Raw genomic sequence first — 25,219 nt, forward strand, 5'->3', positions numbered from 1 at the left:
TGCATAGACGACAAGATTTTGGTCAGGTAGTGTATACCGCATGTCTTTGGACTGTGTGGGAATGTGAAGTGTTCAAATATTCTTTAGACTTGAAATCGAGCAAAATGAAACATCTCTTACACCAAAAATCCCCACACACTAATTAAAGATGTTGGAAGCAAAAATATTTAAGTTGAACTAATATTATTGCTTGGGAAGACTCTGCAAAACTACTCTTTAAAGGGCACCTAGGTTACCCCTTTTTTCAGATTTAATATAAATCTTTTGTGTCTCCAGAATGTGTCTGAAGTTTCAAAAACACCCATCAGATTTTTTATTATACCTTTTATAAGTTTCTTTTGTAAACCTTTTTAAATCAGGTGGCAGTTTTGTTGTACTGCACCTTTAAGGCTAGTCCTCCCTGCCCACCGTTTCTATGTGCCTTTGTGCGTGCCTTAATCTCCTCCCTCAGCAGATTCAGAAAACAGACAGACATAAAGGAAACAGATCTCACGTATCGTTTGTGAGAAATACTACAGTAAGAACTTTACCAATGAGTATTTGATGCATTTGTTGTGGATTTCCAACCATAAATCACACACAATGTCATTACAAAGTTGCACAAAAAACGCACACACAAATACACACACATACACAGCGCAGACAAGCGCACACACACAGACAACACGCCCGTTTAGCTTTGCATTCTTTTTCCACGCATGTGATAGGATACAGGTTAATCTCCACTGCTGTATGGATATCTGTTATGTTAATGTACAAAATAAACCTGATTTAACATCCACAAACCGGGATTAAATCGTCTTCCTTTATAATTGTTCTGACACGCAGCTGTGGTGATAAGTAAAACTGAAGTAAATCGCTGTAATTCATTACACACATGCTCTGTTTTAAAACTTTTTAATCTTGTAAAACTCACTCTTGATCACATTTGATGATGATTGATGATCCTAGCAAACTGAACAGACCTTTTCTTCCCGGGTTGCTTTGCGCACGTCCTGTCTTGTTGGTATGATTATGCACAAGACTACTGGGACATGTTAACACGCAGCTGTCAATCAATTCGGTGGCCGGGGGGACCTCACTCCTACGTAAAGTTGCGGTCGGTCTGAAAACCGCTCCAATTGGTCCACCGTTTTTATGTTGTTAAATAAAAAAAAAGCACTGGGTGTGTTTATATCACCCCAACATGACAGCCTATACACTATACCTACACACATGTCTGTCCAAACAGCTTGAAAAGTAGATTTTACACCATAGGTGCACTTTAAAAGAATGTTGACTATACTCATAAACACAAGAAACTAATTTTAAGCAATATTTAATAATAAAAGCAAATTTTCCAAATTTATATAAACAATTGTAGGCAAACAAACAAACAAAAAAGTTAATTATGATTTTGTTTAACACAAAAGAAGACATTTTGATGAAAGCTGAAAACCGGTAAGCATTGACTTCCATAGTAGCAAGACGAAAACTACAGATGTCAAAGGTTACCTGGTTCCATCTATTTATTTGTGCTCAACAGAATAACATTTAATAAACTTTAAAAATATCTGTGGAACTGTTGAAGCTGCTTTCATTTTTTTTCCTGCTAGGTCATGAAAGATCTTATTATTTTGTTTTACCTTTATTTTGTTGTTAGAAAAAGTTATTTGAAACATTAAAGCAGACACTTTACACTCCCTATAGGACGAGGTACTGTAAAAGGTACAACACCTGTCATTGGGATAGAGCCTTTTAAGGTGCATTTTTGTACCTTGAAGTACTAATAAGAACTCTTTAGATACAAACATGCATCTTTTGAAATAGTAGCACCTCAGTTCATACAGTGGCTTTATTACAAACCAGTATAAACCAGTGCTTTTTGTCCTAAAGGCATAGTTCACACTAAAAACTGAAACTTGCTTGATTGTTTATTCACCATTCAGATGTTTCAAAACTGATCTGCTAAACTCAAAAGATGATGAAACCAGGTACCCATTGAGCTCCACAGTATTTGTTTATCCTACTATGGACGTCAAAGGTTACCAATTTTCAGCTCTCTTCAAAATATCTTCTTTTGTGTTCAACAGAATAAAGAAACCCCATTTAGGACGAGTAAATAGAGAGTAAATGTTCATTTCTGAGCAAACTATTGCTTTAAAGTGTAAACTCATTCAAGAATAAAAAGTCAGTGTTAGAAGCCTAAACATATGATAAATGAGTAAACATGAGAGAAACTCAGCTTCCTTAAAAACTCTTCTTGACAATATAACAAACTACATTGCAAAATGCAACCAGCGGCATGCTCTAAAATAACTAGTTTGCACTGGTTGTGAATAAACCATCACGTTAGAATCTGTACTCATACAAATACACAAGTCATGCAGAGGTTGCGCCACATCTCAGAGACCCCCACACCATTTTCACACGACAGAAGAACAGAAATCCACCAGGAGTCTAAAGAACAAACTAAACAGAAGACGAGAAAAGGCTGAGGAAGAAAAAAAAGAAAGCAAAGTGACTGACCACGGTCTGCTGGTATCTCAGAGCCTTCCTTTGCGACTCATCTGCGGCCATTGACACACTGTCACTGACCCAAAAATAAACTGCCCGTCTGTCTTAGCATTCCCACCCTGGGGTGGCACGGGCACACACACACACACACACACACACTCGATCTCTCTGTTTCTGCTTCACACATGCACACCATCCCTAACTAGTGTGTGTAGTATGGCTTTATGAGGACGGTACATGTGTTTGTGTGTCAGAGCCTAACTAAAGCCATGTGTCCCTTCATTAGTGGGACGGTTTGTTTAATCCTGTCACCCCTGGCAACAGGCTAAGACTTTGATCACCTGTTCATTTGGAGAGGGGCACAGCGAGGGAACTCCCCGTCCCGCATGAAACATGATGAGGGAGGACCGGAGCCATCTCCCATTCGCCCTTTTCATTTGAGGAAAGGTTGGGCAATACGTTTTAATGATACAATAAGACCGATTTAGCTTGATATAAACATGGGAAATGAACATGAGAGGAAACATACTCAGGGGTGAGAAGAATAAATTGATGGATTCAAATAACAGGTTGAGTAAAACCAGCCTGATCTCACGAGAAAACGTAAGTATTTTACGTTTTGTCAGTCTAGAGGCTAATTTGTACGAATTCGTACGAGTTCAGTAATACGAAATTGTACGATTTTAAAAAGGAGGCGTGGCACCTAACCCCACTCCTAAACCCAACTGTCATTAAGGGATTAGCAAATCGTACTAAATTGTACGAATAGATCGTACGAATTCATACGAATTAGCCACTAAATCAAAAAGCTCCGAATTGCCGTGAGATTGTGTTGGTAAAACACATTGAGACATACACTGCACAAAATGCTGGGTTCCCCATAATTCCTTCATTTTGTCCCAACATAAATAGATTAGGTTCAATTAATTGTTTTTACTAACTGAAGTGAATTGAACATGAAACAATTAGGTTGTTCCAAAACAAAAAGAATTGTGTCGACTTACTTTATCAATTGCTTATTTTAAATAAGTAGTTTGAACTAGTTGCGAAAATCTTTTTTTGGTATGCACTTACACTCACTGGCCACTTAATTAAGTACACCTTACTAGTACTGGGTTGGAACCCATTTTGCTTTAAGAACTGCCTTAACCCAGTTTGGCCACTATTCCCTGACCTCCGGCATCAACAAGGCATTTGTGCCCACAGAATTGCCGCTGGATATTTTCTATTTTTGTGACTATTCTCTGTAAACCCTAGAGATGGTTGTGTGCAGTGTTGGGCAGTACTACTACTAGCTGCTACTAGCTTAACTACATTATATAGCTTAACTATATATATATAGTTTACTGTAGTAAAGGATAAAGTATACTACGGTAATTACTATTATTTTATGATAGTTATTAATGATACTACAATATGTAAGTTAGTGTAATTTAATGCATATTCGTATTCTTTACTATACATTACTATAGTATTTTAAATGTGTAACACCTGGTTTTATTGGATTTTTTAGTTTTTGCTGTTATATACAAACCTATATAATTTGTTTCTGTTTGGTACAATATTATTTAACAGTAGATAACTGAACTGAACTGCCACATATGATTCATTGACAGTTTTAGTGATCACTAAGATTTGAATGATAATTTAAGTTGCTTCGATTTAAAAATGAAAATTGCAAAAATAGCTTAAATGTGGCTAAGCTACTTTTGCAAAGTAGCTTTTAGCTTAGCTTGCTACATTTCCCACGGTGTAGCTTTCAGTGTAGTTAAGCTACATTTTAAGTAGTGTAGCTAATAGCTTAGCTCACTACATTTTTTCAAGTAGCTTGCCCAGCACCGGTTGTGTGTGAAAATCCCAGTAGATCAGCAGTATCTGAAATACTCAGACCAGCCCGCCTGGCACCAACAACCATGCCATGTTCAAAGTCACTGAAATCACCTTTCTTCCCCATTCTGATGTTTAAACTGCAGCAGATCGTCTTGACCATGTCTACATGCCTAAATGCATTGAGTTGCTGCCAATTTATTGGCTGATTAGAAATATGCATTAACGAGCAGTTGGCCGGTAAGTGTATATGGTTCAAAAGATTGAAAGGGATGGTAAAGACACTTATGAAGTTACAAAGGATTTCTAATTATTTTGACTAATTGTGCTATTTTGGGCTTTTTATTCATCAAAGAATCCTTAACATGTTAAACACTGAGCAGGTTATTGGCTTAACAATAAGATGAGAAGAATATTCACGTGAAAAAAGTCTGGGTTCTAGAATCCCATTTTTTAAAATATATTTACAGGCTAGACATTGCTCTGCTACTTTTTTCTCAGGTTACCCATCTCTGCCTAAGCTACAGGTATGGGAAGAGTTACTGCAACTAAACCCACAGCTCAAATCACAAATTTCTAAAATCTATGGGTGCATTTTAAGCTTGGATGATTGTTCTCTTACTAAAATGTAAAAATCTTGGGAAAATGAATGGTGGATTTGTGCACTGCAGAGAATTCGTTCTAGTACAATTTGTGCTCGCCTTAGCCTGATACAATTGAAAGTATTTCATAGAATCAATTTCTCAAAAACCATCTGAAATTTTTCCCAATATTAATGACAGATGTGACAGGTATCATGCACCAAGGTGTAATTAAAGTCATATGTTCTTTATGTGCCCTCTGTTACAGAATTATTGGATTAATTATTTTACAATTATGTCCAAAGTGTTGCAGGTAAATATAGACCCATCCCCTGATGTTGCCAATTTTGGGGTTCCAAAGATTTGGTCCCAGTTAAATTCAAAACAACTTGATATTTTGGCCTTTACCTCATTATTAGCTATGCGTCGTATTTTACTTTACAGGAAATCAAACAAGCCTCCAACTACATCGCAATGGCTTGTAGATACCATGCAATTTCTAAAATTGGAAAAGGTTAGATGCTCTGGGAAAACTAATTTCTTTAAAAAGCAGCAATGTTTTATAACTTACTTTAACTCTCTTAAAGTCTTGCCTTCCATTTAATAGACACACTCTCCTTTCTTTTTAATTTATGTATTTCGTAGTAATTTAATTTTTGTTTGTTTTTAACTATTACTATTTTATATTGTTTAATTGTAAATATTTACTTTCAACATTGACAATGTATCTGAACATTTGATTGTGATAGTTGGTTGTAATTTTCTGTACACTTTTATTACTCTTGTTTTCATTTTTCTCTCCCCCTTTTATTATTATTATTATTATTATTATTTAGTTTTTTTTCCTGTTAATTTTTTTTTCTTCTCCTTTGTAAAAAAAAGCAACAACAAAGATAATGATATGTAACTATTTGTACTGATGTAGTGTTTGTTTTTTTACAATAGAAAATTTGAACAAAGTCTGGGTTCCACACAACTCCTTCATGTTGTCCCAACACAAATTGATTGCGTTAATGTACTGTAACTGTTTTTACAAATTGAAGTAGATTGAACAAAAAATTAAGCAAAAAAAATTAAGAATTGTATCATCAACTAATTTTAAATAAGGAGATTGAACAAGCAGCAAGTCATTTTTGAGCATTGATAAAATTCTTGAATATGCCCTAGAATATGCATAACACTACACTGCAAGTAATGTATTTTCAAATTTCCTCAAATTTTCCTTCGGCTTAGTCCCCGATTTATCAGGGGTCGCCACGGCAGAATGAACCACCAACTAAGCCAGCCACAAGGACTAGAACTAGGAATGGTTTTAAAACATGATATTTAAGTTTTTTACCTAAGAAAAAATTAAAAATTTTACTATTTTATTATGCAGACCATTTTTGAACCAACAATACATGCATTTTTCAGTTTTATGACATTTATGTTACCTATACATATACAGTTAAAATAAACATAAATATACAGAATTCTTAGCCCCCGAGTGAATTTACTTTCAAATATTTCCTAAGTGATATTTAACAGAGCACAGACATTTTTACTGTATTTATATGATATATTTTAAACGACATTTTCTTGTGCAGAAAGTCTCATTTCTTTTAGTTTGGCTGGTTTTAAAATTATTTTAAGGTCTTATTTTCAGTATTTGAATATATTGTCATCATAGCAAAGACAAATGACACTTATTAGAAATCTGTTATTAAAATATGTTGAAAAAGGTGTTGAAAAATATATTTTCTTCATTAAACAGAACTTTATATACCCATATTTGAAAAGAGAAAATAAATATTTAAAAAGAACTTCACAGGATGGTTAATAATTTGGCCATTAACTGTATCATATTAATAACTGCTTTATCTTCTTGCAACGCTATTCTGTTTGAGATATATGCTTCATTAAAGGTACTTATTTATGCTTATTTACATAAAGGACGAATTTAGAGCAAATAAGAGTAAGCTCACGCTCTAGAATGCACTCAGAATGTGCATGTGCGTGTGAAGTTAATAATGTTGTAAAAAAATTTTTAGTTTCTTGTACAGACTAATCATTTTGCTTCACAGGACCTCTAAAGAAGTCAGATAATAGATCTTGGATGGCCTGAGAGTGAGAAAAACAGCATCGTTATTTCATTTCTGGACTATAATTAAACTATCGACAGCAAACATCATCACATTTTTCATTCATTTATTCATTTTCCTTTGGATTAGTCCCTTATTTATCAGGGGTTGTCAAAGCGGAATGAACCACCAACTATTTCAGCATATTTCTTATGCAGTGGATGCCCTTCTAGATGAAACCCAGTACTGGAAAACACCCTTTTACAACACACTCATACACTATGGTGAATTTTGCTTACCCAATTCACCTATACCGCATGTCTTTGGGAGAAAACCCATGCAACCATGAAAAGAACATGCAAACTCCACACACAAATGCCAACTGACCAGCCAAGACTCAAACCAGTGACCTTCTTGCTGTGAAGTGCTAACCACTGAGCCACTGTGCCGCCCATTATCACATTAACATCTGACAATTGAAGCAGCTTTATATAACAAGCTCTCTTTATGTGACACAGTAAAGCATGCTAGAAACTCAGGTGGAGGCGGAGCTTAAAGAAACAGCTGGAGGAGGAGGGTGTGGCAGCAAGATTTAAACTCACTGACAGTGAGACTAAGAGCACTTAAACAACACTCAGAGTTGGAACAAAGCCGGTGATACTTTGGGAATGAAACACAAAAACAAAAACCAGCAAACAGCAACAAAACAGCCTCTTACAAGTGTGGAAAATGAAAAGTAGTTCCAGCGTTCCTCATAAACATGTAAGTTCATTACCATTACTAAGTTTTCTATATTATAATTATAATATATAGCTATATATTACGCAACATCTCATATGAAGTACACCTACAGATTACTTAACCACATCAAAATAGCATTACAATGTTATTTTAAATAAATAAATAATAATATTATTATTTTATTCAAATAATATGAGTAGACTAAACAAATGTATGTGTGTGTGTGTTTCTACTCATATTATATGAATGTATGTACATAAATGTGTGCATATCAATACATATCATAGGTATTAGATAGTAAGAAGTGTGTATATACTGTATGCATTAGCACACAATATTCCTTTACTATTGTCACTTATAATGTGTCACTGAATAATGTGTAGCTGAATTGTCATTCACAAGACTTAGACCACTGATTGATCAGAAAGCTATACTTGTCAAAGTTTACTGCTGTTACTTTAATATTGAAGTATCACTTTTCCATTACACCGAGTTCCTGTGTGTGATTGTGTTTGTGAACTGTATGATGCCAAGATTGAAATGCAGATAAACAGGTTCAGTGACAGTGTGGTAGTCTCGCAAACAACTCAAGATGACAAAGTCAAACTGAAACAATGTGCTGACAAAGCATGATTAGTAGTGGGAATGTTGAAGGTGTGACATGATTATGTTTATTTTTTTAAATGCTGTACGTGCACTGATGTTCTGAATGCTATAGATGGCTATATTTTGATACATTAAAAGCCATTTTGAAATCACAAATCTCCAGTGGTGTAAAGTAACAAATTACAAATATTCAAATTGCTGTAATTGAGTAGTTTTTCTCAGGAATTGTAATTTACTAAGTAGTTTTAAAAATGTGTACTTGTACTTACCCTTGAGTACATTTTTAGGGCTGTATCTGTACATTTACTCCACTACTTCAACCTGCAGTCACTACTTTATTTTTTCTTGTCTATGGGATTAGAAAAATCAATCCTGTGATTCCTGTCCAATCAAAGTGCACATAGAAGGTAATTCGCAACATAATGAACTACCTCAAAACATGGGCGATTTATAATTGCAGCAAACCATTTGGTAGCATTAAAAGTGTCCAAGAAGATGTCCAAAATCTTTACACACATTGACCCAGAGACTGTTTAGATGCATGTCACTGATGAGAAGATGACGAATGTTTACTGTATGATGACCGAAATGGCTTTAAACACCCAGCAGGCACAAGACATCAACATGACTGACTGAATGAAAACCGTGTTGATTTCAGAACTTAACGTCAGGTCAATGTCCAACGTCCAACCTAAAATCAACTAAATTTCAACGTTGTTACAGCTTGACGTTGTGTGGGCGTTACCACTATGACGTCTATCAGATGTTGGATTTTGGTTGCCATACCTGATGAATAAATATCAGTATTTGATATCAATATGATGTTGATTTAAGATGTTGGCTCAATGTTGGATTTTGGTCACTTTCCAACACAACCTAAAATCAACCAAATATCAACGTCATTTTACGTTGCTATCGGCCATCAAAATGAAGTCCTTACAAACTGGCTAGACATTGAATTTTGGTCGGCTGACGTCACAACCTAAATCTAACCTACATATAATATTAACGCCATATGACGTTGTGTAACTAAATGCAGGACAGAATGTTACGTTTACGTTTATGTTTACACACATGATGCATCAGCTTTTCACTCACTACTCATGAGTACTTTTGAAAGGTCTTCTTTTTACTCATTTGAGTAATATTTATAACAGATACTTTTACTCTACTTACACTACATTTTTAGGCAAGTAATGGTAATTTTACTTAAGTATGATTTTTCAGTACTCTTTCCACCACTGCAAATCTCATTATGTTTTAGAAGGATTCCATAATAAATATTTAAATCCATATTTAGCTGCTAATTAAAATAAGACCTATATATAGCTGCTATATGTTGCATATGACTGAAACGAAACCATTACCTTCTGATTTACTGAATATACTTAAAATACACTTCAAAAAATGACATTTGCTGTGTGTTCAAACTCATTTAAAATGAGTTGCATCAACACGATTCTTATTTTTTGGGGGAAAGCTTAACTTAAAATTGTTTTAAGTTAAATCCACTTAAATTTGTACAAACGATTAAGTTTACTTAATCGATTTGTTTTGGAACAGCATGAATGATTTGGGACCCAGCACATTTTACAGTGTACAAAATGCAGAAAAATCTGTTTATTATATAGTATTCATATATTGTTTAGTATATTATCAGTTTAAATTTAATGAATAAGGTGGCTTTAAAATAATTTGCACTTTTCATTGAATTTAAGCGACATTAGCTCTGCAATATTTTCTGCAAAACGTGCAGCTTTACATGTGTTGGAAGATTTATAGTCTAATTTTATGTTTTTCAAGAGAGCTGCCAAACTACATGTGCTGCATGATAGTGCCAGGGATGTCATCCTTACACTAATAAAACATAAGCTGATGCAGGTCAATAGCATTGCTTGTGAAATACTGGATATCAGTTTACATGTAGTGTTTTAAAGGTGTTGTTGTTTTTGTGTTTTTTTTAATACTTCATTAACAGAGGCAATATTCTTTTCTTTTTACAGTATGTCTAACTTAACCAACACAACGTTTGCATGTACACCGGGCAGTCTTTGTGGTGAGTGGACGGTTATGTTCAATTTATTTGTTATATATACACAGTTGAAGTAAGAATTAATAGCCCCCCTGTTTATTTTTTTTATTTTTTATTTTTTAACGAAGCGAAGATTTTTTCAGCACATTTCTAAACATAATATTTTTAATAACTAATTTCTAATAACTGATTTATTTTATTTTTGCCATGATGACAGTAAATAATATTTTACTAGATTTTTTTCTAGACACTAGAATTCAGCTTAAAGTGACATTTAAAGGCATAACTAGGTTAATTAGGTTAACTAGGCAGATTAGGGTAATTAGGCAAGTTATTGTATAAGGATGGTTTCTTCTGTAGATTACTAATAAAGCTTAAAAGTGCCAATAATTTTGACCTTAAAATGGTTTTTTTAAAAATTAAAAAACTGCTTTTAATATATATTATAAAAAATATTATCAGATATACTGTGAAAATTATCTTGCTCTGTTAAACATAATTTGGAAAATATTTAAAATATTCCCAAAATTTTTTTTAAATGGGTGAATAATAAATAAATAAACATACTTATATGTATTTTGTTTGCTGCAGAGTAAGCGAGGCAAGAGCTGTAAAGAACACAACCCAGGATCATTGACAATATATGCCTCAGCAGCCTTCATCTTTGCAAAACGCAAAACATACATTCCACCGGATACATTTTGTTGCATGTTTTGGAAGACAAATCCAATAGAAGGCACTAGCTGCGTCCCAAATCGCATACTTATGCACTATTCTACGGCATTTTGTAGTATAAATAGTGTAAGTAGTGCGTTCACATTGAAAACTCTAAAAATAATAAGTGCACTTTAATTACCCGGATGATGCACTCATTCAGCTGGTAAAATTAAGTGTGGAATGATGGACACTCCACGCACTCAACGACCAAAGGTTTGCTCACGTAGCGGAAGGGGTGGAGCTATTGGGCGCACATGTTGGATAACTTTATTTATTGTGGATGGTGAAAGCAAAATTCTCCTACGAGAGTGATTATAGTGCCTCCCAATGGTGAATGCGGTTATACACATGGCAGGTATAATTTGATAGTTTGGTCATTTATTTTACTGATTTGGCAACTGCCAAACGTCATCAGGCAAAAGGTTTGAATTTCCGCTTAGTAAAAAACATTAGTGCTCCATTTGGGACGACACTACCTACATATACTATGCAGTTGAGTGTGTCAGAGCTTAAGTACATAGTGCATGAGTGCATAGTGTATGGTGTGCCATTTGAGACGCAGCTAGTGTCTACATTTTTGCAAATCTGAATGATGTTACTTAGGTTATGTATAAACATAGGGTATGTATAAATATGTTAAACAGTGCAGTTGCATGATGCGATTCTGATTTCTGACTGAAGGACAGGACAGGACAGGATTTCTTCTTCGAGTCAGGAATCAGGCTCATCAATGGCTCTCACTTGTTTATTAATGCTTGGAACAGCGGTGACGTAATTTTGACAGTGAAGTGTTGCTCTATGGATTCGTATTTATAGTCAAGACTTTGTGTTTGTCGCTCAGTAGTGGTGAAACTGCATTTCATGTATGTAAAGTACATCAACTGTAAATGTTTAAGTACTACACAAGCAGACAAAGAAAATGGCTGTTCTTAACGCAGATTTTGGACTTGTACCCTCGTAAAATTACATTTAAGTTCTGTTTTCTTTTGAGAATTACACATGCATGGAATTGATTTATGCACAAAATATTTATAACAGTGTTTTCATTCCATGGTTTTGTGGTATTTATTTGGTGTTGTGCAAAGAGCTGCACAAAATTATTGGTGTATTCATCTATAACATGTCCCTGTGAGTATCATTAGTGTGAAAAGAAACAAAAGCTGTACTGCATACTGCCCTGTAGGGTTCATTTGACCTAGTATCTGCAGTCAAACGTATGTTAAAGTGTTAGTTTTTGTAGTTTCACAAAAAATGTAGGCTGAAGCAGGTATTTCCAATGAGCCTGTGTTTCAAGAAACAGCCCTGTTTGAAATGTGGGAATCTACAGCATTGCCTAATATATGATCCATGAGGTGAGCTGCTTTTCTTGCTCGTCTCATTTCTAGTCTAAATATCTATAATGCTCAAACCAGCAAGAGTTTTCTTGACAAGTAAAAAAACTGTCTTGTATTTAGAAATAATAAGCAAAAATTAAGTGAGTTTTTCCTTAAAACAAGCTAAATAATCGACCAACGAGGTAAGCAAAATAGTCATTTTTTGCTTTGAAATTAGTTTATTTTGCTTACCCCATTGGCAGATTATTTTTACCTCATCATCTAAACCAGCATTTCCCAACCCTGTTCCTAAAGGCACACCAACAGTACACGTTTTCAACCTCTTCCTAATCAAACACACCTAAATCACATCATCAGAACATTAGAAGAGACTCCAAAACCTGAAATCAATGCTTCAGATAAGGGAGGCATGCAAAATATGTACTGTTGGTGTGCCTCTAGAAACAGGGTTGGGAAACACTGATCTAAACCAATGCAACTGCATACAAGCAGAACTCCAAGTTTCATTGGTGTAGACTTCAACAAGTGAAAGGAAACCATCTCTGTTTATTATTCATATTGTTTTTATTTTTCCTTGCAGAGGTGCTTTTTTATCAAGTCGAACTGATCGTCATTCCAGTTCTGTTCCTCTTGCTTTTTCTTGCTGTAATGATCATCTTGCTGGTGCTCAAATGCTCTCATAAGAAATCACATCATCACAGACACCACAGAAAGGAAAATAACCACACGCAACAACATCATAACACACAGAGATTGCAGAGAAGCAACAGACGACACCTGCAAGGCATTGACGGTAGCTACCGCTCTCTAAATACTCAAGTTGCACTGTTCTTTTTGTATATGTTCATCCAGATCATGCGCAATAACAATGTTTATTTATAGGCCTCCCTGAGAGTGCATGACCACTATGCTAAATGAAAAGCTTCCCCTCCATGAATCATCAGTGTTTATTAAGCCTTGTGTATTGTTTAAGTTTACTACCCTTTGGTTTTTAATGACATATTTTGATTGCAAAGCCTTGACGCCAAATAATCATGCATGATCATGCAATAATTATGCAAAAATGTCATTATAATGCAAGTCAATGGGGCAAAAACAGCCACAAACATATCAAAAGGGTAGTACGTTTGCCCAGAGTGTATTGTTGAATGTCTTTAAAATTCCCAAAATGTGTGTCAAAATAAGATTTGCAACCAAAAATCATTCCATTTGCTGAAATATAGAAAGCTGCAGCCAAATAAAGACTCAAAATCACCCCAGAGTGCATGAAAACATCCCTATCAGCACACAAGGGTTAAGACTATCTTAATTAGCAAGGTGATTGTTCAAAAATGGTCTGTCTTCTTGATTTACTTTCAAACAACAGCTCCAGCAGAACTGAACCCGATGGAACATGAGGTTATTCCCATGACAGAACAACCTCCGCATGATGTGCAGAATTCAGCTCCTGCAATCCCTCAACAAACCACAGAGAGGCATCCGAGCGCCTTCCAGCTGCTCTCTCCACTGCCCATCAGCTTCTCAGTGAAACAAGACAACTTCACGCTGCACAGAGCTGCCATCGACAGACAGCCAGTCATATTACGAGTGCTTAAAGGTAAATGGTATATTTACGACAAAAATAGTCAGATGTGCGTCACAATTTTTTAAAAATAAGAGATTTATAAATTTTATGAAAGCTAAATAAATTAGCTTTCCATTGGTGTATACTTTGTTAGGACGATATTTAGCTAAGGTACAAAATCTGAAATCTGAGTATTTAAAAAAATTCTAAATAGTGAGAAATTTACCTTTCAAGTTCTTAGCAATCATATTACTAATCAAAAATTGAGTTTTTATATTTTTACAGAAAACTCAAAAAACTATTTTTTGCTGCTTGTTTAAACTACTCATTTAAAATGAGCTGAATGAACATAATTCTTAAGGTTTTAGGAGGACAACTTAATTATTTTATGTTCAATCTACTTAAATTTGTAAAAACAATTAAGTTAACTTAATCGATTTGTGTTGGAGCATCATGATCGTGTGGAACCCAGCATTATTTATAGTGAAGGAAATGTACTAAATATATTAATGGAACATGATATTTACTTCATATTTTAATGATTTCTGGCATAAAAGGAAAATCTATCATTTTGACCCATACAATGTATTTTTGGTTATTGCTATTAGCTGTTATTGTTTTTTTAACGTATATTTCAGTTTTTATTTCAAGTTTAGTGTTATTAATTGTATGTGTTTTTGCCATTTGTATTAGTTTTTTATATCTCTATTTAGCTTTAAATGAATTTTAGTTTAATGAAGTTCTTCGATTTCATTTATTGATTGAATTTTTTTCAATCAGTTATCAAGTAAACATTACTAATTTCCATACAATTTCATATCATTTTTCTACTTTTTGTACAAAAAAATAATTCTACTTTTTGTACATTAAATAAAAGTTGAAACTATTTTTACACTTTTAATGAATAACAGTAATGACATTAGGATGGATATGCAATTTGACAAACAATAACAAAACAACCTCTACTCCTTTAAATGTATGTAAAACACAATTCTGAAGACGTGCTGACCTACTGATCTATCTATCTAAAGTGCTCAGCATAATTGAGTTCACTCCATATTGAAAATGAATAGTTTTATCCATTTCTCAGTGAATATAGGCAACATATTTTGGAGAATTTGAACAAAACAGATTTATTAAACAGATATATTAATAAAAAAATATTTTAGTCGCCAAGCATATCTAGAAATTCAAAGATAATACAATTAAATTCAAGCAAAATATTGCAAAAACAAATACAACCTATAAAAATTCCAACTAAATTTTTCCTTTTTTTTTTTTTTTTTTGGTTTTCTTGAATTTTCCTCTTTTTTGAAGTTTGTAATTAATATTTTTCTTTAACATGTACATTTGGGTGTACTAGTTTTTGAACCATTATCGTAAGTTATTTTGTTAGATAAGTTCCAGATTTGGCTTAGTACAGACTAATCTAATGTATCTGCACAAATATAATATTGTATAGCTTCCTATTAAAAATGTGAATTTAATGGATAGATTTGTGAGGGGTGTACGTATCTGTCTATCTATCTATCTATCTATCTATCTATCTATCTATCTATCTATCTATCTATCTATCTATCTATCTATCTATCTATCTATCTATCTATCTATCTATCTATCTATCTATCTATCTATCTATCTATCTATCTATCTATCTCACTTAATCTAGTCAGTGTTGGTTGATCTTGAATAAAACTAGTTACCTTAAAATATTTACCCATTAACTACTGTACATTACATGCTGTGAAATATTTTATATCTCATTATGATTATTGTTATATCATAATCATTATGAATCTGAAGTAAATGTTTGTCTCACCTGTTGTTAAAGCGTTACATGGTGACCAGAAAGTTGTTGGTTTGATTCTTATAGTGATAAAACACACACCTCATCATCACTGTTGCCTTCACTTCACTAAGATCATCCCTAGACAGATAAAACAAGAGATAGTATGACACTAGACACTATAGATTGATAAAAATAAAATAAAAAAAATCACACCGACATATGCAATCGTACTTTTCTCTCCAATTTTCCCCATGTAGAATCAGCCAATGCCAGAGAGTGCCAGACTTTCCTGGGGTTTTCTCACTTCCTGTCAGAGCTGGGTCCACATGTGTCACTGCCCAAACTGCTGGGTGTGGTGAGTGCACGGACACCATTGATGATGGCGATGGAGGAGCTGGAGCACAGAGACCTGCTGGGCTTCCTGTGGAGGTGCAGACAGGTAAGTGAATAATGCTTAATTCTCTGTTTAGCGCTGGACCAAAACATGACATGACACCATGAACTTGCCTGACGGGTTCAGGCTTATTTCTCAGGCTGGCATACGAATTTCACTTTGTAACAGGAAGTTGGGTGTGGGACAAATAGACTGAAATGGAATGAAAATGGAATGTACCTATTTTTAGTTCTAAACTTACATGAACTGTGAAACTGCGTCAAAAATAACAACAGGATAGTGATGTATGGGAAAATATTCCTGTCCTAATGGTCATTTTATTACATAAAAAGCAGAAATTCTGACAAATAAACTCCTATAAAATTATGCATTTAACAATTTTGAAATGGGTGACATGGTGGCTTAGTGGTTAGGACTGTCACCTCACAGCAAGAAGGTCACTGGTTCCCGGCTGGGCCAGTTGGCATTTCTGTGTGGAGTTTGCATGTTCTCCCCGTGTTCGCGTGGGTTTCCTCCGGGTGCTCCGGTTTCCCCCACAGTCCATTTGACATAAAATAAATTGGTCATGTATGTGTTTGAATGAGTGTGTATTGATGTATCCCAGTACTGGGTTGCAGCTGGAAGGGCATCCGCTGTGTAAAACATATGCTGGATAGGTTGGCGCTTCGTTCCGCTGTGATGACGGTCCAAATAAAGGAACTAAGACGAAGGAAAATTAATGAATGAATGAGTTTTGAAATATGTAATTAATAATTAGATGTATATTAAAATGATGATATATTTTAACAATTAAACAAATGGGCAAAATAATTTATTGTATTAAAAATCTGTGTTATTATAACAAATATTACAATTCTGAAGTTAAAGTATTGGTATATGTTGCCATTTGAATACTAATATATACCTTACATAATAAAACAAAAACGATGTTTTACTCAAACACATAACTATAATTCATAACTAATTCATTCATTAATTTTCTTGTCGGCTTAGTCCCTTTATTAATCTGGGGTCGCCTCAGCGGAATGAACCGCCAACTTATCCTGCACATGTTTTATGCAGCGAATTTCCTTCCAGCTGCAACCCATCTCTGGGAAACATCCATACACACTCACTCACACTCATACACTACGAACAATTTAGCCTACCCAATTCACCTGTACCGCATGTCTTTGGACTGTGTGGGAAACCGGAGCACCCGGAGGAACCCACGCGAACGCGGGGAGAACATACACACAGAAACACCAACTGACCCAGCCGAGGCTCAAACTAGCAACCTTCTTGCTGTGAGGCGACAGCACTACCTACTGTGCCACCGCGTAAATAATATAAATAAATAATATATCATAAATAATCATATATCATAAATATATATTATCATATAAATAAATAATCATATTTGATAAATAATCATATATCATAAATAATCATAAACAATATAAAAAAATTTTTTTTGAGGGGTGTCAATTTTTTTTCCCAACACTCGTGGGGATATTTGGTCCTCACATTGTAAAGAATACAAAGCAAAAACACACAATACATTTTAGGGGAAATCCAAAAAAATTACCTTAAAGCTAAAATACTGTAACTAAAAGATATATTTTCGGTAAACTGGTGTAAAATTCCTGGAACAAATTTACTGGTAAATTAAAAAATGTCCTGTTTATGCAGTAGAATTCTGGCAATTTACTCATAATTTTCTGGTGTTTTTAAAAAGGCCCTGTTCACACAAGATCTCTTCATGGCAATTTAATGGTAATTTTCAAGTATTTTTAAAAAGTGCCTGATCTCTTCATGGCAATTTACTGGTAATTTTCAGATATGTTTTTAAAAAGGGCCTGTACAAACAATATCTCTTCATGGCAATTTACTGGTAATTTTCAGATATTTTTTTAAAAATGGCCTGTTCACACATGATATTTTAAATGGCAACTTACTGGTCATTTTCCAGTATTTTTTAAAAAGGGCCTGTTTACACATAATTAATAATAATTTCTTACATTTATATAACGCTTTTCTGGACAATCAAAGTGCTTTATACATTTTAGGGGGGAATCTCCTCAACCACCACCAGTGTGCAGCATCCACCTGGATGACGTGACGGCAGCCATATCGCGCCAAACCGCACACCACACACCAGCTTATTGGTGGAGAGGAGACCGAGTGATGAAGCCAATTATGATTTGGCGATGGTTAGGAGGCCATGATGAACAGAGGCCAGTGGGCAAATTTGGTTAGCTCACTGTTTTTCAAAGGACATCCTGGAATTTTTAGCGACTACAGAGAATCAGGAACTCGGTTTAATGTCTCATCCGAAAGACTCACTGAGCAGTAAAGAGTCCTTGTCAATATACAGGGACATTAGGAACCATACAGACTGCAGGTTGAGTGCCCCCTGCTAGCATCCTAGCTTTCCCATGTAGTCTCCCATCCAGGGACTGACTAGGCACTGCTTAGCTTCAGCGGGCGACCATGTGAGAATTGCAGAGAGCTAGCTGCGATCTCTTCATGATCTCTTTGTGGCAATTTACTAGTAATTTTCCAGTTTTTTTTAAAAGGGCCTGTTCACATATGATCTCTTCATGGCAATTTACTGGCAATTTTCAAGTATTTTTAAAAAGTGCCTGATTTCTTTATGGTAATTTACTAGTAATTTTAAATTTTTATTTTTTTTAAAAGGGCATTCACACATGATCTCTTCATGGTAATTTACTGGTAATTTTCAATTTTTATTTTTTTAAAAAGGGCATTCACACATGATCTCTTCATGGCAATTTACTGGTAATTTTCAGACATTTTAAAAAAGGGCCTGTTCACACGTGATCTTTTCATGTCAATTTATGGTAATTTTCCAGTATTTTTTTTTAAAGTGCCTCATCTCTTTATGGTATTTTACTAGTAATTTTGACATTTTTATTTTTTTAAAAAGGGCCTGTTCACACATGATCTCTTCATGGCAATTAACTGGTAATTTTCCCATAAAGTCTGTATGTAAGAAAAAAGCTAATAAAAACGGATTCATAGATTAGCTATAGCTAACAACTGTTGAAGTCACCTGAGAATAATTGATACAGATAGTTGTGTGTTGTGATCTCATTTGTAATAGATTGATTAAGTGTCAAACTACAAGTGTAACCTGACCTTTGCTTTGACTGACTATAAATCTCCTTCACAGGACCACACAGGTCAGGCAGCACCATGTGACATGACTGAGAGACGAATCTTTACCATGGGCGCTCAGATCGCATCTGCTCTGGTGAGATAAGTTAGCTTGCAATATATATCCATATATACAAACACACTGACAAGTTAGTGTCATCATGAAAGCCTGGTAATGTATAAGTGTACTGAACATGGAGAGGTTTTTATGAGCCACTCCAGGCATGCTTTTAACATACTGACAACTTCATCAATCAATCCAAGCCTTTTACTTTGGCATACATTAATAATGGCCATTATTTTATGAGCACTTAAACAGAGAATTCATGATTTATACAGCAGAACAAAGCATTTATTGTCACACCCAAGAGCACTTGTTATTGCACTGACAAAACCTGTACTGATTGTAGGAGTATCTGCATAGTAAGAACTGCATTCATGGGAACGTCAAAGCTCGGAGCGTCCTGGTTGGTCGGGATCTCTCGGTTAAGCTGTGGGGTTTGGGTCCAGCATATCACAGAAAAGCAAATGCAGGCTCTATAGAGGACATAGAAGAAATAGAAATGAGAAAATGGCAAGCTCCGGAATTACTGGCACGACAGCCTCTGCATCAAAGCAGTGACGTGTAGGTTTCTTGTGATGTTTTTATTTTTGGTTATTTATGCATGTTTTGTGATGTTTAAAATTTAAATTTTATTCATTTCTTCATAGATGGTCCTTTGGCATTTTGCTCTATGAGATGGTGACATTAGGTGAGTGTTGGTCAACAGAATTTGTTTTCAGTCACAGAGAGCTGAATGAAAAAACACCTATAAAAGTTCAGTTCAGACTACTGCTGTGCGATATGGCATTCTCAAATCATGATAAAAGTCATCGCATTTCTTGATAACAATATATATCATGATATAGTACCATTTCTGTAAATTCAATCAAATAATATTTATGTTTGTAGATCACATGTGTTTCTTTTTTACAGTTAGATACACACTCAGAAGTGTACTCATTCCTATGTGATCATATTTCTCATTAGATTTAGAACTTAAGAACAGATGTTTGATTAAAAATGTAGAAATATAAAAGAAAAATCAATAAAATATAAAAACACTTTTCAAAAACCCAGGATTGCAGGTCCAACATAAAAATGATCACAAAATAAAATGGAAAATGTAGACATTGTACCTTTAACATTACAACTTTGATGTAACTCAAGTTTATATATAAATATATAATATAAATAAAATAAAGCATTACCATAATAAGGTATTTTGTGACACCACAAAATACATAGTAGTGCATAATATGAAACCATTAAATGATATATATGTTATATTGAATAATTGAAGTCATGAATAATTAGTCTGAGAAAGGCACTCTATTATAAGTCATTCTGACTGAACATACAGAAACATAGTTGGAGTCCACTTATTTGTATAAAAACAATTACATAAAAATATAATTCTAAAGCTGCCCAAAGGACATAATCTTATTGTTTGTTTCAGGAGAGGCTCCCTTTCCCAACATCATGGCTAGTGAACTTCTGCAACATTTACAGAGAGAAAACACCCTGAAGAGACCACCATACTGCTCAAATACACTGTATGTCACTACTGTTCCAAAATCCAAATCCAAGCTATATATATATATATATATATATATATATATATATATATATATATATATATATATATATATATATATATATATAAAGTTTTTTTCTTTCCATTTGACGTGTGGTATCAATAAAAGCAACACTCCTCCACCAGTCCTTCATATTCACGTCAACTACCCCAGTTTGTCACGGAAGCATGAATGAAAAGTTGAATGAATGAACTGCAGTTAAAGTCGAGGAATTAAAGATGAAACACCCAAAATTACATGAGACGTGCAGACGTGAATAGCCTGGTGACAAAATATTCAAAAAGCACTTCACGTAATTATATTATTGTCTTATTCAGATTAAGGCAAATAACTATTACTGATGTCCATGTAAACGTAGTCAGTGGTGTCTTCTAAGTAAGTGAAAGATCCAGAAGGGCATCCTGCTGATTTGATTCAGAAGGGCACTTTTTTGTCAGACGGCTCACTGGTTTTACTTTCATTCATTCACCGTCATTCGTTTTAAAAAGCTACCGGTCCATTTTATTTGTATATATTTTACTAGAACGCATTAACTCTACAGGTGCCTGATAGTTAGCTGTGGAGCTAACGTTAATCATTCCCTTTAGTGAACGCATAAAAATCGTCATCATAATTTACTCGAGTGCACGCCTCAATGTCGCACCCATACCCTACAATTTAGGGTATGGTTATTTAGGATAATAATATACATAAGTCAAGGGAATGGTGTAATCACAGTAAAAAAAAAAAAAAAAAAAAAACTCACCTCATGACACAATAAGCAAATCCCAGTCGGGTCCGTCAGTTTTTTTGGTCCCCTTGAAACATTTCTGTTCTGTTCGTGTTGTGAGAAATTGCAGCGCGTTTTCTTAATGTGTTTGCGTTGTGAGGATTAGCAATACGTATACTGTCAAACCGATGAGGATCTTTTCCTAATTTATGGGTGGTTTTTGGAATTGCATGCGTTTTCTTAAATTACACCACGTTTAGCTCTCTCGGCCATCGTACAAATGTGATAGGGAGCATTTAATTAGCTACTTATTGTTGTTTCATTTATTGTAAAACTTTTTAAACCACCAACAGACTTGAGAATAACAGACTTGACATTCCCTACTGAAAAAAACAGCTTAAACCAGCCTAGGCGGGTTGGCTGGTTTTAGCTGGTCGACCAGCCTGGTTTTAGAGGGGTTTTGGCCATTTCCAGCCTGGTCTTAGCTGGTCAGGCTGGAAAATGACTAGCTAAAACTAGCTTGACCAGCCTAGACAGGCTGGGAGCCCAGCCAAAACCAGCTATGTCCAGCTTAAACCAGGCAGGTCAAGTTGGTTTTAGCTGGATTTAACTGGTCATTTTCTAGCCTGACCAGCTAAGACAATGCTGGAAATGACTGGAAACCAGTCTGGAAATGGCCAAAACCCCTCTAAAACCAGGCTGGTCAACCAGCTAAAACCGGCCAATCAGCCTAGGCTGGTTTAAGCTGGATTTTTCAGCAGGGTTTTCCACCAATTCATGCTTTAGCTCAAACCAGATACCACATTGTATGTCTAAAACAGAATTTTTTTTCTTCATATAATAGTTTTAAATATCCTTAAATACACATACAAATGTTATTTTTATAGATATGAATTTGATATGCTTTGTGTTATTATTCAAAAATAACTTTCATCTTGGAGATGCAGAATATACTCGCAATTAAAATAACCCATAAGATTTGCTTTAATTATTATTATTTTTATATAGCACGATTTCTTTTGTTATTACTTTTATCGCATTATTATGATTGTATTGTATGCATTTATATTTTCTAGATATTCTATCATGAAGTCCTGCTGCAAGTGGAGAGCAAAGGATCGAGTCTCATTGGCAGAGCTGATCCGAAAGCTCCAATCAGGAGAGAGAAGCGCGAATGATCAGGCAGTGCTGCGAGTGTCGGAGCTGCTGGACATGGAGAAATACATGAGAGAGGCGGGATATGGAGAATCACTCAACTTTGCTGTGCTCTAATGAGAACGTAAAGGGATAGTTCACCCAAAAATGAAAATTCTGTCATCATTTACTCACCCTTGACTTGTTCCAAGCCAGCATGTTGAACAAAAATAAAATGTTTTATATATTTTATGTTGAAAACCTGTAAGTAGGGCAGCACAATATATCGTTTCAGCATCGATATCGCAATGTGCGCATCAACAATAGTTACATCATAGGTAGTGCAATGTTGAATCTGTATTATTATTGACCAAAATTTGTTTGCAACGTTTTTGCAACGTTTAACCATAAAGTTGCCAACACGTTTATTATTTGTGTGTTTTATTATTTACCTCCATTTAAAAATATTCAGGTATGAGAAAATTCATTTTTAACTTTAAGAAAAAAAAAGGCATTTACTATAAATTATTGTAGTTTTTTTTCATACGTAAATGTCAGTGGTTCATACTTCAAAATATCTTCTTTTCTGTTCAACAAAAGGAGGAAATTCAAAAATGGTTTCATGGTTTGAATCAAGTCAAGAGTTAGTAAGTGACAGAATTTTATTTCTTGGGTGAACTATGCCTTTAATGCGTCAAAACAAGACTGCCAAAAAGCAGCACAAAGCTTTGAATAAATGGACCATCACAACACACAACACAGCCTGCAGTAGATGTCATCATCTTGGTGCACCTGCAAAATGTTATTGAGGACTATACTTTTGGAAAAGGCTAAAAGCTAAACTGTAACCCAAATGAAAAGATGTTAAAGGCATAGCTCGTTCAAAAATGAAAATGATTTACTTAACCTCGTGTGGTTTTTAAACATTTATGAGTTGTTGTTGTTTTTACAAAATAAGATATTTTGGGGAAAAAAAGCTGAAAACCTGTAACTTGTAAGTCAATGGTTACAGGTTTGCAGGATAAGTAAACGATCACAGAATTTTAATTTTTGAGTGAACTATCCCTTTAAGTTCAATCTGTAAAACAGTGGACAATGCAATGTAAATGTATTAGCATGACTGCATTGATCCACAGAGAGAGAGAGAGAGAGAGAGAGAGAGAGAGAGAGAGAGAGAGAGAGAGAGAGAGAGAGAGAGAGAGAGAGAGAGAGTATCACTGTGCTTATTTGGGTAAAATTATATTGTACTTTATGTTGGTATTCTTTTCGAGTTCGAGTAATATAATTGTAAAGTTCGAGTAATATAATTGTAATATTGACTAATTTATTGGTAAAAGTATTTTAAAAGATGGAGGTTGTATATTAAAAATGAACTATTTATTAAAATAAACGAATTGTTTTTTTTTTTTTTTCAGTTTTGTCATTGATGCATTAAAACTGGTCTGACTTTTTCGAAATTAGCCATGTTAAATTGTTTTCCACTTACTTGCAAATCAAAGCGTGTTGTTCCTTTTGGAAACAGTCTTAAATGCTTCCATTTTCCATAAATATGCGTTTTTGTTTCTCCGTATTACATAGCATGTTGTTCTTCACCTGTTGTTGACCAGAAGCGGAACAATCGAGAAATCAGCCGTGATGAAACTTGCAACTTGCTTGCAAGAGTTCAAAGGGCGCCAAATGACGTTGCTTAATTTAAATAATAGGTCATTTTGATGCTGGTTTGTCAAAGCCTAAAACTTAAATAATATCTAAGATTTGTCTTTTTAGAGATTAATTTCAACCAATAAAATCGTTTTTAATGTCCTAAAACACATCAGAGATCTAAAAATGTGCATATCTTAAAACATACTGTCATGCTGCAGCAACAAGTTAAACGTTTTAGAATTGGCTGTAGCCTACTAGAAGTGTGTTTTATTTAATCAGTTTTATATAATTTTATTTAGTAAATATATTAGCATGTGCTAAAATGCTACCAACATTTTCCCTGCTGAAAAAAACAATTTAAACCAGCATTGGCTGGTTGGCTGGTTTTAGCTGGTTGACCAGCCTAGTTTTAAAGGGGTTTTGGCCATTTGCAGGCTGGTTTAAAGACATTTCCAGCCTGGTCTTAGGTGGTCATGCAGGGAAATGACCATCTAAAACCAGCTTGGTTTAAGCTGGACATAGCTGGTTTTGGCTGGGCTCCCAGCTTATCTAGGCTGGTCAAGCTGGTTTAAGCTGGTCATCTCCCAGTCTGACCAGCTAAGAACAGATTGGAAATGGCCAAAACCCCTCTAAAATCAGGCTGGTCAACCAGCTAAAATTAACAATCTTAGGCTGGTTTAAGCTGGGGGGTTTTCAGCAGGCCATGCTAGCAAACCAGTAAACAAGCTGTTTTTACATTGTGCTAATCATGCTAACACATGTTAATGTTATAAACTTTACCTGAGTAAAACTTT

The 25,219-nt window shown here is 34.7% G+C and overlaps 2 protein-coding genes across 3 annotated transcripts in view; one reads left to right on the plus strand and one right to left on the minus strand.

Moving 5' to 3' along the window:
• Positions 1–2,660, minus strand: part of clcn1a (chloride channel, voltage-sensitive 1a) — a 63,259-nt gene extending 60,599 nt beyond the window's left edge. Inside the window, exon 1 of the mRNA XM_056479537.1 lies at positions 2,509–2,660. Coding sequence (XP_056335512.1) covers positions 2,509–2,559 — 51 coding nt within the window. The 5' untranslated portion in view covers positions 2,560–2,660. The remainder of the gene's footprint in view (positions 1–2,508) is intronic.
• Positions 2,661–7,597: 4,937 nt separating this feature from the next.
• On the plus strand, positions 7,598–24,184 carry styk1a (serine/threonine/tyrosine kinase 1a). Of its 2 annotated transcripts, XM_056480491.1 has the most exons (10): positions 7,598–7,726; positions 10,315–10,367; positions 12,975–13,187; positions 13,761–13,991; positions 16,005–16,186; positions 19,317–19,397; positions 19,711–19,925; positions 20,012–20,052; positions 20,800–20,896; positions 22,724–24,184. In XM_056480491.1, exons 2-10 carry the CDS (start codon positions 10,316–10,318, stop codon positions 22,917–22,919), a joined length of 1,308 nt encoding a protein of 435 aa, XP_056336466.1. In that variant the 5' UTR covers positions 7,598–7,726; position 10,315; the 3' UTR covers positions 22,920–24,184. The 2 variants fall into 2 exon arrangements, with proteins under 2 accessions (XP_056336466.1, XP_056336467.1); XM_056480492.1 differs by lacking the exon at positions 10,315–10,367.
• Positions 24,185–25,219: the final 1,035 nt, after the last annotated feature.

This window comes from Danio aesculapii, chromosome 19 (assembly GCF_903798145.1).
Source record: "Danio aesculapii chromosome 19, fDanAes4.1, whole genome shotgun sequence".
Taxonomy (NCBI): domain Eukaryota; kingdom Metazoa; phylum Chordata; class Actinopteri; order Cypriniformes; family Danionidae; genus Danio; species Danio aesculapii.

Coding starts and splice junctions, on each gene's coding strand:
- styk1a (XM_056480491.1), top strand. CDS start 10,316: ATGTCTAACTTAACCAACACAACGTTTGCATGTACACCGGGCAGTCTT. Junction 10,368..12,974: donor TACACCGGGCAGTCTTTGTG/GTGAGTGGACGG, acceptor TTTTCCTTGCAG/AGGTGCTTTTTTATCAAGTC. Junction 13,188..13,760: donor ACACCTGCAAGGCATTGACG/GTAGCTACCGCT, acceptor TTCAAACAACAG/CTCCAGCAGAACTGAACCCG.